This window comes from Capsicum annuum, chromosome 3 (assembly GCF_002878395.1).
Source record: "Capsicum annuum cultivar UCD-10X-F1 chromosome 3, UCD10Xv1.1, whole genome shotgun sequence".
Taxonomy (NCBI): domain Eukaryota; kingdom Viridiplantae; phylum Streptophyta; class Magnoliopsida; order Solanales; family Solanaceae; genus Capsicum; species Capsicum annuum.
Window position 1 is genome coordinate 263,997,738 of NC_061113.1, and position 17,059 is coordinate 264,014,796.

Here is a 17,059-nt window from a genome sequence, read left to right on the forward strand (position 1 = left end):
TAATATTTTTAAGTTAAAAAATTAAAGTTGCTTGAATAATTAAAATAATTATTTAATAATTATATTAAGTATCTCAATAATTTTGCATAATTATTGAATAATTTTACATAATTATCAAATAATTTTATAAAATTATCAAACAACTTTAATAGTTATTAAATAACTTTATAAAATTATCAAACAACTATCAAAATTATTCTATAACTTTGTAAAATTATCGGAACAGAAATATTTTTAAAAAAACTAAAATATTTTTTAACCTCTTTCACCTAATTTTTAAAACTTAAATTACCTCACATAATTTGAAACTTGTTTTTCCCTTTTAATCCAAATCTCTGACCAATTAGCTACTCACCAAAAATATCATCATATATGCATAACTCCCCACACCCGCTGGCCTATTTATTCTCATTTTTGAGTGGCATTTCATTTTGCATTACAGCAAAAACTAAACGTTTTTGGTGCAGTAGCTGATGCAGCAGAAAGGTCGAAAAAATAACCGTAGATCCAGGAGCTTCTCTAGATCCCGTCTTGCCATTGAGGGTTTTTAGCATCGTTGTTTCTTTTCATCCTTTTTTTTTGCTCTTAAATAGATTAATAATATTATACGCAATCCACATTGTCTTCTTCAACCATTCATAATAATCAGATCGGATTTGTTTATTATCAAATAAATTACAACAATGGATGTTGCTTCAGGTATGTTGTTGCACTCTCACAGTATCAGTGATCTCTTACCTTGTTTTGAATTGGATTGTTTTTGATTGTGAAATGTGGTGCGGTGTGTGTAGGACAAGAGCGTGAGGTTCAGAAGAGTTATTGGATTGAGCATACTGCTGAACTTACTGTTGAGGCCATGATGCTCGACTCTAAAGCAGCCGATCTAGACAAAGAGGAGAGGCCTGAGGTATGTATATATAAAGAGAGAGAGAGAGAGAGACTTTATCATTCGTAATAAATCATCTATTCATGTCACGTGTCGTATGCGGGATTAATCCCACCTTATACCGTCTAACTTGGAATTATTTTATGATTTTATCCCATCTCACACGGATAAATTAGTACAAGAATTATAATCCAGGACTATAATCAGATCTCGGGGTAATTTAGTCGGTGTACCAAATGGTCTTTTACTTTATTAGCTTTATCTTGATTGGATATATAAATTAGTGAGTAATTATTTAGAAGATCGTATTGATTAAGAATCACTCTTCTACAAGTCATTTTCAGTGATATCCCATTTTGGAATATACCCTTTTCTTTTGCCAAAAGCAAAAAAGAAAGGTTGTATAGTGCGTAATTTTGTTTGGAAAGTTTTATTGGTAACTACTCCCTACTACATATCAGGCCTGGTTCAGTAGCCTTTGAAATTTCCAGTTTATCATCTGAAATGAAAATTTTCTTTAGATCTGGAAATTCTGTTTGATAATCAAATGCTCGTTTTACTTGCGGAGTTAAAATCCACACTACATCGGTTCTTTTGTGGGACTAATGACAATATAGAGTAATCACGATGAGTAACTTCATCGGTCCCTAGTAACTGATGGAGCTGGAACTGACACACGGGCTAAATAGTTGAAATTTTTACCATGATTTTCCCTGTAGTTATCTTCAACTCGCAATTTTTGAGGCATTTCCCAGGAATTTTTCTATGTATATATTGTCTATGTTGAAGTCTAATGTGAAACCTTATTGCTGATCTTGTGTTCAGTATGTAACTTAATTGGTTGTGAAATTCAGTAACTAGGGGTGAGAATTGGGCATAAAACTTTCCCGTTACTTTTTTAGTTATAATTTTGTTTCAGAACTACATGTTCTTATTGGTTTGTTTTGTGAGTTGCAATGATTACATGTATGATAATTTATCCATCTCCCCCAAAATTTGAAACTTTTGGATGGTCATTAGGTGCTCTCTCTGCTTCCGGCATATGAAGGGAAAACTGTGTTGGAACTGGGTGCTGGTATTGGCCGTTTCACTGGTGAATTAGCCAAGAAAGCTGGACAGCTTATAGCATTGGACTTTATTGAAGGCGCAATTAAGAAGGTTTTTGGCTTTCTTACCCTTCATATATTTGCATTTTCTGTCTCCATCCAACATGTGCTGTCAGTAAGGAGGGTTACTAGGATTAAGAAGAAAGGAAGAACTGGTTTAGAAGATTCATTTGTCATTTCTTCATAATTGAAATGTAGTGATAAATTCATAGAATAGGTTTGTGTATATCCTTAACTTTTAATGTGCTTCATTGTAGAATGAAAGCATAAATGGGTGCCATAAGAATGTCAAGTTCATGTGTGCTGATGTGACTTCTCCAGATTTGAATTTTTCACCGGAATCGGTGGACTTGATATTTTCTAATTGGCTGCTGATGTATCTTTCTGATGAGGAGGTAAGTTCTCTCTTTTATTTTGCCTTATCATTCACACAGAAATCACTGCAGTTGCATCTATTCAAAGAATGGATCGCCAGTTAATTGTGTCAAATTTGGATATAGAAGTACACAAGACTGGCTATGAGACAGTTACTGTATTACCTAATATTCGTCATGTTGGTTGGTTACTTTTTGTGTACTTGATGCAATTTCCTTTAAAAATATCTATTTTCATGGTGATATGGAGAGATCACAGTTAGGCAAATCTTGAAATATACAAGCACATATTTAAAAGTACGTTAGTGACACATATTTAAACTAATATGATTTTCCACTCAGAGGTCAAATCAAGTCTCTGTGGGTCATTGTCTTTCTCCAACATGTGTTCCACCAAAACCCTCAACAAGATGAAGCATTTTTTCGCAAGACATGGTTCAAAGCACGAATTGCTGAAAATAAGAATTTAATGCCATACGTATTTAACCGTTATTTCCACAATGCTTTTTAGGTTCCAGGTGTTGCATTCAGCCCTAAATGGCAATTTATAATTTGAGCACCTTTTCGACAACTGTATATTGAATGATATGCTGAGTATTCAATGTCAGTTTTTACTATTGTTTTTCAACCACTGTACTTTATATATTTATTTACCATTAGATATCAGTGTTCACTATGGGTGTTAGTTTACTGATATAATGAGTGTTAGAAATCTCCCTCATCCTATATAGCTTGCTGCAAAACTGTCTATCTGAAATCTTCCTCACTCACCATACTATTGTCTGACCTGAATTGCTGTGCTTTTTGCTACTTTAACATTTGAATTTGTTTCTACCCTGGCTGCAGGTTCAGGATCTTGCTAAGAGAATGGTTAAATGGTTGAAAGTCGGTGGTTACATATTTTTCAGAGAGTCGTGCTTCCATCAATCAGGAGACCATAAGCGAAAGAACAACCCAACCCACTATCGAGATCCTAGCTTTTATACAAAGGTCTTACCTTTGCTTTCAACTGTTTTCTTGTCCCACATGATGTCATGAGAACTGCACTTTTTAAGGAAAAATATTATATCCTTGGAATTCAATTCAACACTGTGACTGAAGTATGTTACTGCATTTACCAATTATTTGTGTTCACTCAGTAATTTTTTTCACGCTTCTGTGGGTATATTCTTGTACTCTTTCTTCCATGTGCGGTTCTCTTTGTTAAGCCCTATCTAGATATGGCAAATTCTTTTTGCTGCAGTTTTATTATGTACTCCTAAAGTGATTACCGCTGTGTCATAAAGTTCTCCGAAACTCTATTTCATCAAAAAATGTAGCGCTTTGAAACTTTATTGCGCACTCAAAATTACTACAGTTTCTATTGATAATTTTATAAATAAATCTTACATTACACGCTGAAAGTATTAAATAGTTTGAATTGATGCATTTATCAGTTGTCACTCTGAAAATAACTTGAGTTGATGCATCAATCAGTTATCAGTGGACATTTCTGGTCCCATTCTTAATTGTTACTAAAAACCATACTAAGAGCTGAAAAATAGCTGTCAAACACAGGTTTTCAGAGAATGTCATGTAAATGCTGGTGATGGAAAATCATTTGAACTTTCTCTTGGCGGTTGCAAGTGCATCGGTGCTTATGTGAGGAACAAAAAGAATCAAAATCAGGTAGAATTATGCTTTCCTCATCAACCGCTTAGTTAGTTTATTATTAATATGGCTATTCAATCATTGTTTTGCTGCTGCTTGCACCTTGCAGATTTGCTGGTCGTGGCAGAAGGTTGGTTCTGAGAATGACATGGAATTTCAGCGCTTCTTGGATACTGTTCAGTACAAGTGTAGTGGCATACTACGCTATGAGCGAGTCTTTGGACAAGGTTTTGTGAGCACAGGAGGACTTGGTATGCCTCTCAGATTGCATGTCTTACTCTAGTCTTGTTTACTGTAGAGGGATTGTTAAGACGAATTTTACAATCTTGGGATTACCATAGGGAGCTAATACAACTTATTTCATTCATCATACTAGAGTGTAAAAATATGTCTATAAACCAAGCATGCATTTGGCACTGGACAAGAACTTGTTCCCATAGATGCTTTCACAATTTAAATTTAACGGGAGAACCCAACCAACCTCCAAGTGTCCAGAGGCTCAATGAATGTCACTCCTTGCAATTTATTGGTTCTCCAATAATTTCCTTAGATCTTAATCCTTTACCTTAATAAAAAAAAGGTCCTTAGACCTTCAAGGATTTGCTTACTAAGTTTCTGTTGTTTCACTGTGATTGTGGCGAGGACTTATGCAAAGTGAGCACTCGGTACCGTGGAGATATATGCTTGCAAGTTTCTCTTCTAGTTCGGCGCACTCCTATTTTATTCTTTTCCAATTATTTTGTTTCTGAGCAGTACTTGTTCTTGAGCAGAAACTACCAAAGAATTTGTAGCCATGTTGGATCTTCAGCCTGGCCAGAAAGTCCTTGATGTTGGCTGTGGCATTGGAGGAGGTGACTTCTACATGGCAGAAAAGTACGATGTTCACGTCGTTGGCATTGACCTGTCTATCAACATGATATCATTTGCTCTTGAGCGTGCTATTGGTCTCAAGTGTGCTGTTGAATTTGAGGTTGCTGATTGCACCAAGAAAACATATCCTGTTGGTACATTTGATGTCATATACAGTCGGGATACTATCCTTCACATCCAGGTAATTTACCTCCTGTGTGGAGCTTCGAAATCTTTATTAACTAATTCGTCTTCTTTATTTATACTTTTTGATTCCTCTTGGTTCCTTCTTCAATTCCTATACCACGTAAAGTCAATTTCTTTGCAGTGCATTGTTTCATGGTTTATTCATTGGTTGTGTCAATGGTGTGATTTCAGGACAAACCTGCACTCTTCAGATCTTTCTACAAGTGGCTGAAACCAGGAGGCAAAGTCCTTATAAGTGATTACTGCAAAAGAGCCGGACCAGCATCAGAAGAATTTGCAGGTTACATTAAGCAAAGGGGATATGATTTACATGATGTTGAAGCATATGGGCAGGTATATACTCATTCCATGTAATAAGTCCCCTCCTTTTTTTTCACCTCGCGCTTTATCATTTGACACAGCTTCTTTGAATTTTTTTGTGCCGAGCATATAGATGCTCAGAGATGCAGGTTTTCATGATGTTGTGGCCGAGGATCGTACTGAACAGGTACATGTTTTTACAGATCTCGTCTTAAACTTCTGTGCAAGGCTAGCAATGTATATTATATACTGATACAACATAATTTCTGTACTTGCATTGCAGTTCATTGGGGTTCTGCAAAAGGAGTTGGATACTGTGGAGAAGGGAAGAGAGTCATTTATCCATGAGTTCTCTGAAGTGAGTGCTTCATTATATGACACACTTTTGTCTCTTTTTGTTCTGTTTTTGTTACTTCTGTGAACTGATTCCTTCTTTTCTTGTTTAAATATTACAGCAAGACTATAATGAAATAGTTGGAGGTTGGAAAGCCAAGCTAATCAGGAGTTCATCTGGTGAGCAGAGGTGGGGCTTGTTCGTTGCCAAGAAGAACTGATTTATCCAAATGCGTGGTGGAGCCATTCCCGTTTATGTATCAAAACATGGACATTCCTTCCAGTCCCATGTAATAATCTGGTCATTTTACCTGCGATTTTAGCATGAAAGATATTAGTGTACTGTTTTCCTCATCTTGAACGAATTTGTTTTGTCGCTCTTCCCCAGATATTGATGCATGTCGTATCTGCTATGAATACCATATTTCGTTATGTGTTGCACATTTATTCTGTCACACTCCGTATTTAACTAGTGTAATGTGTATTAGGAATTGTTGGCTTTTTGTTTGCGTGCCTTTCTGTCGGAGAATATAACTTGAGTTGATTTCTCATATGATCACTCGACTAATCGTTATTATCTTAGAATATCACTTTCTTTATTGAAGAAAATTGAAATCGTTATTATCTTAGAATATCACTTTCTTTATTGAAGAAAATTGAAATCAAGAGAGACGACTCTTTGAAACAAACCCAATATAACTTCCTCCTCAAACATTTATCCTCATTAAATTACAAAGCTTTTAGTAGTGTTGCAAGCTCCCCTTGCGTTAACATCCATTAAGAAAGAGGATAGAAGAAGTTCATCTGACATGATCCACTTCCATACTAAAGATAAATTTTGCAGAAAGTTGCACTCACTGTTAATTTTGGATTAACATTCTCGAGTGAAATTCGGGACATACAGTCTTAAGAAGTATCTTCAACGTATATCAGGTCGATTTGTAATTAGATTCTACTAACTAGAGTAGATTCCTTTTAGTACAAAGTCAGGACAAGAATACAACACATTGTGTTCTTACCTTGTAAATAAGTGGCAAACAGACAAGTGGTTCCCAGTATAAGAAATGCATAAACACAGAAAAATATTGCAGAGAAACATAAATCTAGTGGATTTTCAGGTTCATTGCAGCACGTAACATACGTAATAGCAAATCAGTCGAACACCTTTAATCTTCTCCAGCTTCATCTTCATAATCGCTGTTCTCTTCAACCGTGGCATCTTGGTACTGCTGATACTCCGCGACAAGATCATTCATATTACTCTCTGCTTCAGTAAATTCCATTTCATCCATCCCTTCTCCAGTGTACCAATGCAAGAATGCCTTTCTCCTAAACATAGCAGTGAACTGCTCGCTCACTCTCCTAAACATTTCTTGAATTGAAGTTGAATTCCCAATAAACGTTGAAGACATCGAAAGCCCTTTAGGTGGTATGTCACAAACACTGGACTTAACATTGTTCGGAATCCATTCCACAAAATACGAAGAGTTCTTGTTCTGCACATTCATCATTTGCTCGTCAACTTCTTTTGTGCTCATTTTGCCTCTAAACAGTGCTGAGGCCGTGAGATAACGACCGTGTCGTGGATCAGCAGCACACATCATGTTCTTGGAATCCCACATTTGTTGTGTCAGTTCAGGGACTGTAAGTGCTCGATATTGCTGAGATCCTCTTGATGTTAGAGGCGCAAATCCCACCATGAAAAAGTGAAGCCGCGGGAAAGGGATTAAGTTTACAGCTAGTTTTCGAAGATCAGAATTCAGCTGGCCTGGAAATCGCAGGCAACAAGTCACACCACTCATTGTTGCTGAAATCAGATGATTCAGGTCTCCAACTGATCAGAACAACAAAAGCAGATGAATTAGATCTTGAATCAAATTATAACAGGCGAATTTCACATGCGGTCGATTAACTTTTTTCACCATAACAGAAAGTAGTTTCGCGACTTTACTGCTATAGTGAATTAAGTTCAGCGACAGGAGACTAATCATGCTGATAAAAGTATTATGTAGGTGTTTTGTTTGCTCTTACAACTTGGGGTGGAGAGTTTGAGAGTCCTGAAGCAGATGTCATAGAGGGCTTCATTGTCAAGGACCATACACTCATCAGCATTTTCGACCAGTTGATGGACAGAAAGTGTGGCGTTGTAAGGCTCCACCACTGTGTCTGAGACCTTCGGAGATGGGAAAACAGAGAAGGTAAGCATCATTCTATCTGGATATTCTTCTCTTATCTTTGATATCAGCAATGTCCCCATTCCTGATCCTGTCCCTCCTCCAAGTGAGTGACACACCTGAAATCCTGTATTCACATTTCAAAGTATAACGGATGATAAAAATAAAATATTTCGTCAATTAAAATAGGAGTATATATGTTTGAGACTAGCCTTTTTCTCATTAACTATTACTACTACTAACCTTGTAAGCAGTCGGAGTTTTCAGCTTCTTTTCGAACAACATCAAGAACAGAATCAATAAGTTCAGCACCCTCAGTGTAATGTCCTTTAGCCCAATTATTTCCAGCACCAGACTGTCCGAAAACATAGTTATCGGGGCGAAAAATCTGTCCAAAAGGACCAGTTTTGATGCTGTCCATAGTACCAGGTTCAAGGTCCATAAGCACTGCCCGTGGCACGTAACGTCCATTTCCAGTTTCATTGTAATAAACATTCACTCTTTCAAGCTGTACTTCTGAATCTCCACTGTATTTTCCAATTGGATCAATCCCATGTTCGCTGCATACAACTTCCCAAAATTTTGATCCAATTTGATTCCCACATTGTCCTGCTTGGATATGAAGAATTTCACGCATTTTTTCTAACTTCTTTTTTATTTTACTAGTACGAGTTTTTGGACTTTTCTTTTAGTAGCTCTAAGGGCTTGAGTTTATTATTGAGGATTTTATATAAGGTATTATATAGAACTAATGAAGGGTGATGATTAATTTTTCATTGGTTTGATCCAACGGCTAATAAGTGTCCGTCCTGTTGAAATATAGCTATGAATATTTTGTGGGTGGCCTCTCATGACCAAAGCTTGCCATTTGTGTCTCTTTCTCTTGACATGTGCCGTCCTTAGCTTGTTTAATGCTCCTCTTAAGAAAGAAATTTAATTATTCGGAATTTAAAAAATTTATTACAACAACAATAACATAATTAGTGGAATCTGGAAAGAACAGTGATCTTTCCCCACTATAAAGTAGCGAGATCATTTTCGATGAACCTAATTAAGCTCAAATATAAACATTACAAAACAGTTGGTATTAGAAATAGCGCTATATTTTCGCACCAAAATGGTCTTCAATACCGAGCTCAAATTCAAAATCTTTAATAAAGGTAAGAGGGATTTTATGTCATTACACCCTCATGTTATGTTGAATTTAATCAGCATCCTAATGATTTCTAGATGAAAGTTTAATTTATTTGTGGTGCTTTAATAATGTCAATAAAGGTAAAAGTTGGTATGCCGCTTCATTCTTTTATCATTTATCGTCTTATTGAGATGGACGTTTTAACTCAATTCTTGGAACTGTTTAGGTAAAATGAATAAGTTAGTATTGCTCATCGACTGATTAAGTTGATCCAATAAGGACAAGACGGATAGCTCAAATAATAAGCATTCTTTACCTCCGATCTTTTATATATATTATGAGTTTGTACAGTGTGGGCTGGCCATTTCTAAAGTCATATAACTTTAAAGAAATGGTCATCATAAAATTTCACACGTAGAAATTAAATTTATCACAATGACTTATTTTTTAATGGAAAAATTAAAATGTAAAACTATTTGCTAATTTCACTGCTGTTGCTGCTACATGCTAACAAAAAGATTCAGGGCCTGGACTTAGGTGTAACCTTTAGGGCCTGGGAGTATTCAGGCCCAAATGAAAAGAACAGTGCAGTCTGCAACCCCTCTGTATAGTGATGAAGCCTCTAAACTCTAGCTGCCTGTTATAGGACTTACTGGTTGAATTTGGGGGCCACTTCATATTGGACTGGACCACACATGCATTAGAGTCCATTAAGCTGTATGGTGGCCCAAAATGTTTCTTGTTACACACCAAGCTCTTATGGGTACCGTTAAGATTGGTTTGCCCTTGTAACTAATTATGTTTTATATTAGCAAAAATTACCTAAAACCACAATATAATTACCTAAACTTTTAAAAATCCCCCACTTCTTAAAAATTATTTAAATCCCAACATTTCATATTTTTTACTATTTCTGAGACACAAGTTAACCCTACATGTATCTAATGTATGTATCAACTGTGATACAAGTTAATCACATTAGATATATGTATCAGCAGTATGTATCTAATGTAATTAACTTGTATCATCAGAGAGATCAAATGTTGGGATTTTAGGAGATTTTGAAAAATGTTGGGATTTTTAGTAATTAATGGTAAACATGTCGGTATATATATGTAAAAGTTACATATTATGCTATAATTACAAATCTCATATCTCTAATCTCTAATCTCTCATATATTAAAAGTATGAATGACGTTAGAAATGTTGTTTGAACTTTTTGCCCTTCATTAAAGTCTCTATTTTAAACAAAATCTTCTTTTCATTATTTTTTGTTATTTTAATAATATTAAATATTGACTGTAACAAAAAAAATAAAAAATCGTCCTAACAAAAATTCGGCTATCGTTTTCAGGTCCAAATAAAATTTGACAAAACCTTTCCTAACTAAAATAGGACCAATCATTCCACGTCCAAAATTTTGACAAAATTTTTAGTAAAAACACCTTTTCCAACTAAAATAGGCTTGGTCCGAAAAAAATACCTTCAATATTACTTTTGCTAATTTAGGACTTTAAAATAAGTATTTTTTCTTTTCTTGAAATTTTTTTAGTAACTAAACATGGGGTTATTTTTTGCTAAAATTTTCGCTTTTTGAGCTGGAATTGAATTGAGTTGCTGAATTTTCAATCTTTTGGACTTTCTTGAGTTGGGATTCCTGAAATTTTAGTTTCTTGGTCATTTTTTGAGTTGAAATTGAATTTGGGTTTGCTGAATTTTTCATATTTATGACTGTTTTGAGTTTGAACTGAAATGAGTTTGTGTAGATTGGAGGGTAGAGTATAAAATGTGTGTGTTGGAGGAGTGAAGATTCCAAAAAAAAAAAAAAGGTTGAGTGTCAAGCACTATTAATTAATCAGCACTATTATCAAAATTAAGTGTCAAGCACTCTGTGTATTTTATCAGAATAACACAATAATACAAGAGGGAGAATGAGTAAGTTACAGGAAAAGAATTTGGTGTGGGTGGAGTTTTTATTCACCCAATAAAAAAATGACACGTTATAGATAATTTTTTAAAATAAAATAAAGGAGGATTGTTAGTTTTGGATGAATTTTTAATGTGCTCGGAGAGCCTGTTGATAATTTAGGGTCTGGAGATACTAGTACAATGTCTCCAAGGGGTATAAGTGAGCCAAAAAGGTGGATGGAGGGGTATTTTTTTTATTTTTTTTTACCAAATAGGTGTATGAAGGGGATTTTTGAACCTTTTCATATAGTTTGACGATATTTTGGATCCTTTTTCATTTTGTTAATAAATTTAAATACCGAATAAACGAATATTTCTTTTTTAACATTAAACACATGTACCTTAAATTAGTATTAATAAATGAATAAATGTTACAACTTGACAAAAAATGCTTCTTGATCCATTGGTTGAGTGTGTAATTTGTCTTATAGATGTCGGATTTAGTTTTGCAAATATTTATTTGAGAGATTTGAGCCTTTTTTAAGAAGCTAAAAAGATTGAGTCGATCGAGTAGAATTGAATGCTACACTTTTTCTAGCATTTCACCTAAACCAACGTACGTACCAAGACTCCACCATATTGCCAAAAGAGAATTTTACATAAACTCCCCTATTTCAAAAATAAATGTCATTTTAGTAAAAATAAAAAATAAAACACAATAAATATCATTATAGAAATTCAAAACAAAAAACAGAATTGAATTTCAATGAATTATGACAGCAAGATCACTCTACCACTTATAATATTTTATTGCGTATTTAAGTCGATTGTAAATGGCTTTATCCACCTATCAATGAAAAATGTACTTCAAGGTAGTCCCTTGAACTCATTTTGGACATGTGGTTAGATACAAACTATTAAAAATATGGATTTCAGGGTAAATTACATGTGCTACTCGAGGGTATTTGAGTTTAATTTTCAACGCTGTTCAAAGTTCAAACATAATGATGAGTATAAAATGTGTTAAAACGATACTTATTTTGGGACGAAAAAAATATATATATTTTTTTTAGTTTTCATATTTATTGACACTGTTTATAGAAAATTTTATATACATACATATATTAGGGGTGGGGGTGGGAGGTGAATGGACCAGTAGGAATGAGGTGTACAATAAAAACAAGCAGGGTGGGCAGTGGTCTATCGTTTTCAGATAATGTGGGTGTGGCATTCTTTCATTTAACATTCTAACAGCTATATTAGCATAGGGTTTTTGGTAATAGAGAGAGACAGAATGAGTGCTCACATGATGATCTCATGATAGATATATAGATGTATATACATAAGAGGCCCCTGCACTCAGTAGAGAGAGAAAGAGAAAGACAAGACGTGATCACTTATTTAACTACAATAGAGAAACTTCTGCATCTCTTTGCCTGCCTTATTTATATGCCTTTGCCAGTTGCCCCCTTCGTGTTGTCCCTCTCCTTCCCCTCTTTTTGTATCTATCTTTCTTTTCCCTCCATATTATTGCCTCTAGCTCTTTTCTTTTCATCCTCTTTTTTAGTTTCTACTCTATTAATGATCTTCCTTAGGGTGGGGTGGAAAAAGAAAAACAAAAGATATATCGAATGTATAAAAATATCTTTGTAATCTTAAACATATCACATAGAAAGTCAGAATTAAAAATTTGTCAAAAAAAAAAATAGACAATCTTTTTTACACGAACTTAAAAATAGTAAAACCAAACAAATAGAAATAGTTTTTTACCTTCAAGTACTCCATGTTCTTTCTTTTTCTTTTCTTTTTTCTTCTTAGTATCTTCATTTAATTCACTCGTGCATATATATGTTACTACTTAGATATACTTATATCAAGGGAAGTCTAATAATTGAATTTAATTTTTATGTATCAATAAAGTAACCAATAATGGGTGTGGAGGGAGAGAATTATGATCTTTTAGTGCATAATTAATTAGATTTTTTAATTTCTAAACTTGATCCTACATATTCAAAAAATATAAATAACGCGAATTTAAATTAGTTGGGCTCTTGATATGGATACCAAACACTTGGGTGAAACACCCCTCCCACAAAAAAAAAAAAAAAAAAAAAAAAACAAAAAAACCTTCATTATTAAGGTAAAGAATTTTACAATAACAGTGTATTTTTATTTAAACAACATATGTAATTTTCCGTGTTTTTTAGATAGCGAACTTGTGTTTAATTGCATTTCTTAAGGTCGATTATCTTTAAAATAATTTAATAATCCAAGAATTATTTACATTATGTATTATATACATAAGATAAATAATTAGAATAATTGTCAAGGAGACTCAACCAAGCACAAGTGTAGACTCCAAGTTATGGGTTCGGTAGAAGCTAAAAGCTTTGATTCAATCTTAATTTTTTATGTTCTGAAATTTACTTAAATGTGTATAAAAATTAAATTTTACCAGGTTATTAGGAATTTACGTTACTATCTCAAAATTAAAAAGTTGTAAAATTTAAATTCTAAATTTATCACTGAATATTTGTTTATAACCAATTAAATGTTTATTGAGAAGAAATTAAAAGGCTTATATAATTGTTGTCTAACCAAACATGAAGTATTGGGGTTGTTTGTAGAAACCAATGCTTGATCTAGGAAAATGAACCATCGTGGCGAAGGAATTGAAATTATTTATGGAAGAATTATTAGACCATATTCAAATTACCAAGGAAAAGAAGATTATAATACGAGTGTACATTTGTTAATTTAGGCAGATAAAATAAAATCATAAGTGGGAAATAATGGAGAAACTATATAGTAATACGATTTGTGGACAAAAATGATTTGGAAGTCACTTTTTGTAGAAAAGACAGACTCCTTTTTATCCAAGTCAAGGTAAAAAGTTAAGAGTAACAAGAAGAGGCAAAAAGTACACTTTGGCATGGACGAGATTCTCCTGCAACACTTCTTTTATTTATTTATTTTATTTTGAAGTTGTAATTGTTTTTTTTTTTTTTTTGGCAAAAGTTTCTATATAGGTAGGCAGATCTCACCTGTTTCCTTTTGCCTGAATTATGATTAGATATTGAATCAAAGTTTCCTACAATTTATTTAGTACAAAAGAACAAGTGTATAAAAGTGATCAGAGAAGAAATTCAGTCTCTCAAAAAAGAATCAAATCTCTACAAGTTTCAGGAATTCTATTTTCTCCTTACTTTTTATATCCTTAAAATAAGATTTCTTTTCACCCATCTTAATTACTCCAATTCCATAGGAGTATGCAATTATCAAAGACGTTTATTGGTATAGTATATTAGCATTGCCTAAATAGTAGGTTTGTCCTTGCGAATTTAAATTAATTTTATTAAAAAACAATATCTTTAAAAAAAACATAAAGTAAATATTGTATGGAATCCGTTGATCCAACTACTACGAGTTTATGCCACACAAAGACTCCGACAGGTGAAGTGGTAACTAGGGGTAGCTCCGTCTTTAAGGTGAATTCATTCGGGAGATTTGAATGGGCTCTCTCACCTAATATTTGATCTGTTTTTTTTAGTAAATTATATTTTGATTTTCTTGTGTTCAAAAAAAAAAAAAAATTCTTATACCTAATTTATGATTAACTCACTAACTAAATTTGTTTATACATTTTCCTAAATTCTTAAATTTTTCAGTTAATAGATCAGACTCATTTTTATTTTCTTGCGTCTTTGTTACAAATTACGATGATCTAAGTAGAAGCAAGAAATGTGTGAGACCTATTTATTAAGGGAAATTTTACTTTTGTTCCAATTATGACTGTCATCAAAATTAACAAGTACAATAAACAAGAGATCAAACTGATTACAAACTACTCCCATATACCACCAACCCTCAAAAAGCAAAAAGAAAGAAAGAGAAAAACAGTACTACTGATGATGCTGATCAACTCAAATGAAAAAAGAGGACATGAATATAGTACTCCTACTCCATCCATTTCAGTTCATTTACTATTTTTCTTTTTTAACAATTCTTTTAATTCTAACAAATTTAAACCGTGACATATTTAAAGAAATAAAATTAAAAGACATTTTCACATATTTGTTATATTTTTAATTTAAGTTAAAATCAAGTAAATAAATTAAAATGGAGAAAGTATGTGATATATGGATTGCATGGTGTAGTGTAATACATGATACTAGTACAAAGTGTTGATAAGCTACGAACACGAACGGACCTACACATAAATTTGGGTGCTTCGGCACCCACTAAACTCAACGCAGAATAGGTATAAGTACATAAAAAATATACAAAAATGAGTATAAATTATATAAAAGCACCCACTAAACAAAAAGTTGGTTAGGTGCACTAACATTTAAGTTGATCTTAAGGTTCTCCATTAGTAGGTGTGCTCGAATTCAATCCTGACTAAAGTGATTTTTTTTATTTTTTTGTGTAATAAAATCTCATTCTCCTTGAATTTTGGATCCGCCACTTACTGCCAACAAACACTCATAAAATTAAACCACAACAACTATAGAATCCGTCATGTCTGATCCTTTAAAATGTATGGTCCACGTACGTAGAATAAGTCAAAAAAGTTATTCTACCAAACAAAAAAAATTCAAAAAAGAAAAGGGCATGCAGTAGCAATAATTCAGTGTAGGTAAGAAAATCCAGTGTTGTCTCCTTTAATTTCCAAGGACATATAGATGATTCACGAATTGTCTTAAACAACAAAACGTTACTATATATAACCATTCTGCTGCCAAACATAAAAATAAAAATAATAATTATAATAATATTTTACGACCAAAAAGAACTAGGACCGCAAAAACAAAAACCCTAGCTAGCAAGCTGGAACAAAATTTACAGGCTTTAAGTTTTGCCCTTTTCTTTATCTTCATTGTCCAGTCAGAGTTTAATTCTAAAGTTACATGTAGAATTCTTTTTGTCAAAGTTTGTAATGGCCCTTTTGATTTTTAGGCATAAATAGTGAAGTTGCATGTACAAGCTCAGTATGGACGTGTCAACTTCTTCTTAATTATCTCATGCTGCTATATCTTACTTTGTATAGAAAGCAACTGCACCTATTTATTGAAAACTATGGCACTTCCATGCGCTGTAAGAATTTCGAAATTTGTATTTAATTCGATTTCAAAATTTAACTAATATACTGTGAACATTGTTGAAGATCACATATGAGACAACGACTAATTATTATCTACTCTCATATCATGTAAAAACTTGAGCTATGTAGTCGAGAGAACATGTTGTTATTTATATAATTATATTCTCAACCCCGTGTCACTCACCCAAAGCTGAAGTGCATGTAAACAACATAATATATGAGCCAATATCGGGTAAATTAATAAGGTATAGAGTGTCTACTAATTTTATCATTTTAAGAAATGAAACATATTATGCCCAACTCAACAAAGCTATCTTAAGTGTGATGAGGGTCGTCAAAAATTATAGTATAAGGAGACTATAGTACATTCCTTCTATAAATAACAGGGGACAATATATCTACCAACTTCTATTTGTATCCAACTTCAAATTTTGAGACACCAATGTTTTTATACATGCAGGTAACTGCTGAATGGTCCAAGCAGGAATGTACTAACTATAGGGATTGTACACTAATTGGTTGGAATGAAGATGGAATAGACAGTAATTTCATGAATTGGATATCTCGTGAAATTAGTTCTTCCATTATATATATATATGAGATAATTTATTCATCATGGTAGTACGGATTATGAGATAAATAATCTGGAAACTAATGAATACTCTAACCAAAGGAAAAATGAAATAACATTGCATTTTATCTGGAAATTATAATTAAACCTTGACCCTTAATTGGTCTCCTGGCCCCACCCCCAAGAGTTAAGCTAGGACAAGATTCTTCACAATTTATAAACTGAAGAATAAAATCATTTGTTTATTCATAATTGATCAGTAGATGTAGACTCGACATCTCCTATTTCATATATATGTCAAACTGATCATCAGTACTTGGAGGACTGTAAAATTACTACTATTAATGTCGGAATCATGACTTCAATCTTTCGTCCATATTTCAGTTTTCAACATCTTTGATCCCTCTTTTCATTGTCAGCCACATTCAACAGACAGATTAAATTTACAAGAATCAAATTAAC

General features: G+C 33.3%; 2 protein-coding genes across 3 annotated transcripts; one reads left to right on the forward strand and one right to left on the reverse strand.

The window, feature by feature from the left end:
* Nucleotides 1-316: 316 nt before the first annotated feature.
* LOC107854150 (phosphomethylethanolamine N-methyltransferase) lies at nucleotides 317-6,146 on the forward strand. Of its 2 annotated transcripts, XM_047409992.1 has the most exons (12): nucleotides 317-699; nucleotides 792-907; nucleotides 1,907-2,044; nucleotides 2,250-2,387; nucleotides 3,213-3,356; nucleotides 3,924-4,034; nucleotides 4,126-4,267; nucleotides 4,787-5,067; nucleotides 5,244-5,405; nucleotides 5,506-5,559; nucleotides 5,656-5,730; nucleotides 5,828-6,146. In XM_047409992.1, the coding sequence occupies exons 1-12, from the start codon at nucleotides 684-686 to the stop codon at nucleotides 5,924-5,926; spliced, it is 1,476 nt and encodes a 491-aa protein (XP_047265948.1). In that variant the 5' UTR covers nucleotides 317-683; the 3' UTR covers nucleotides 5,927-6,146. The 2 variants fall into 2 exon arrangements, with proteins under 2 accessions (XP_047265948.1, XP_047265949.1); XM_047409993.1 differs by lacking the exons at nucleotides 317-699; nucleotides 792-907 and adding an exon at nucleotides 1,344-1,601.
* A 479-nt stretch (nucleotides 6,147-6,625) lies between these two features.
* Nucleotides 6,626-8,575, reverse strand: LOC107854151 (tubulin beta chain). Its single transcript, XM_016699145.2, has 3 exons — nucleotides 8,123-8,575; nucleotides 7,737-8,006; nucleotides 6,626-7,539 (listed from the first exon to the last, which is right to left on the reverse strand). The coding sequence occupies exons 1-3, from the start codon at nucleotides 8,514-8,516 to the stop codon at nucleotides 6,872-6,874; spliced, it is 1,332 nt and encodes a 443-aa protein (XP_016554631.1). The 5' UTR covers nucleotides 8,517-8,575; the 3' UTR covers nucleotides 6,626-6,871.
* Nucleotides 8,576-17,059: the final 8,484 nt, after the last annotated feature.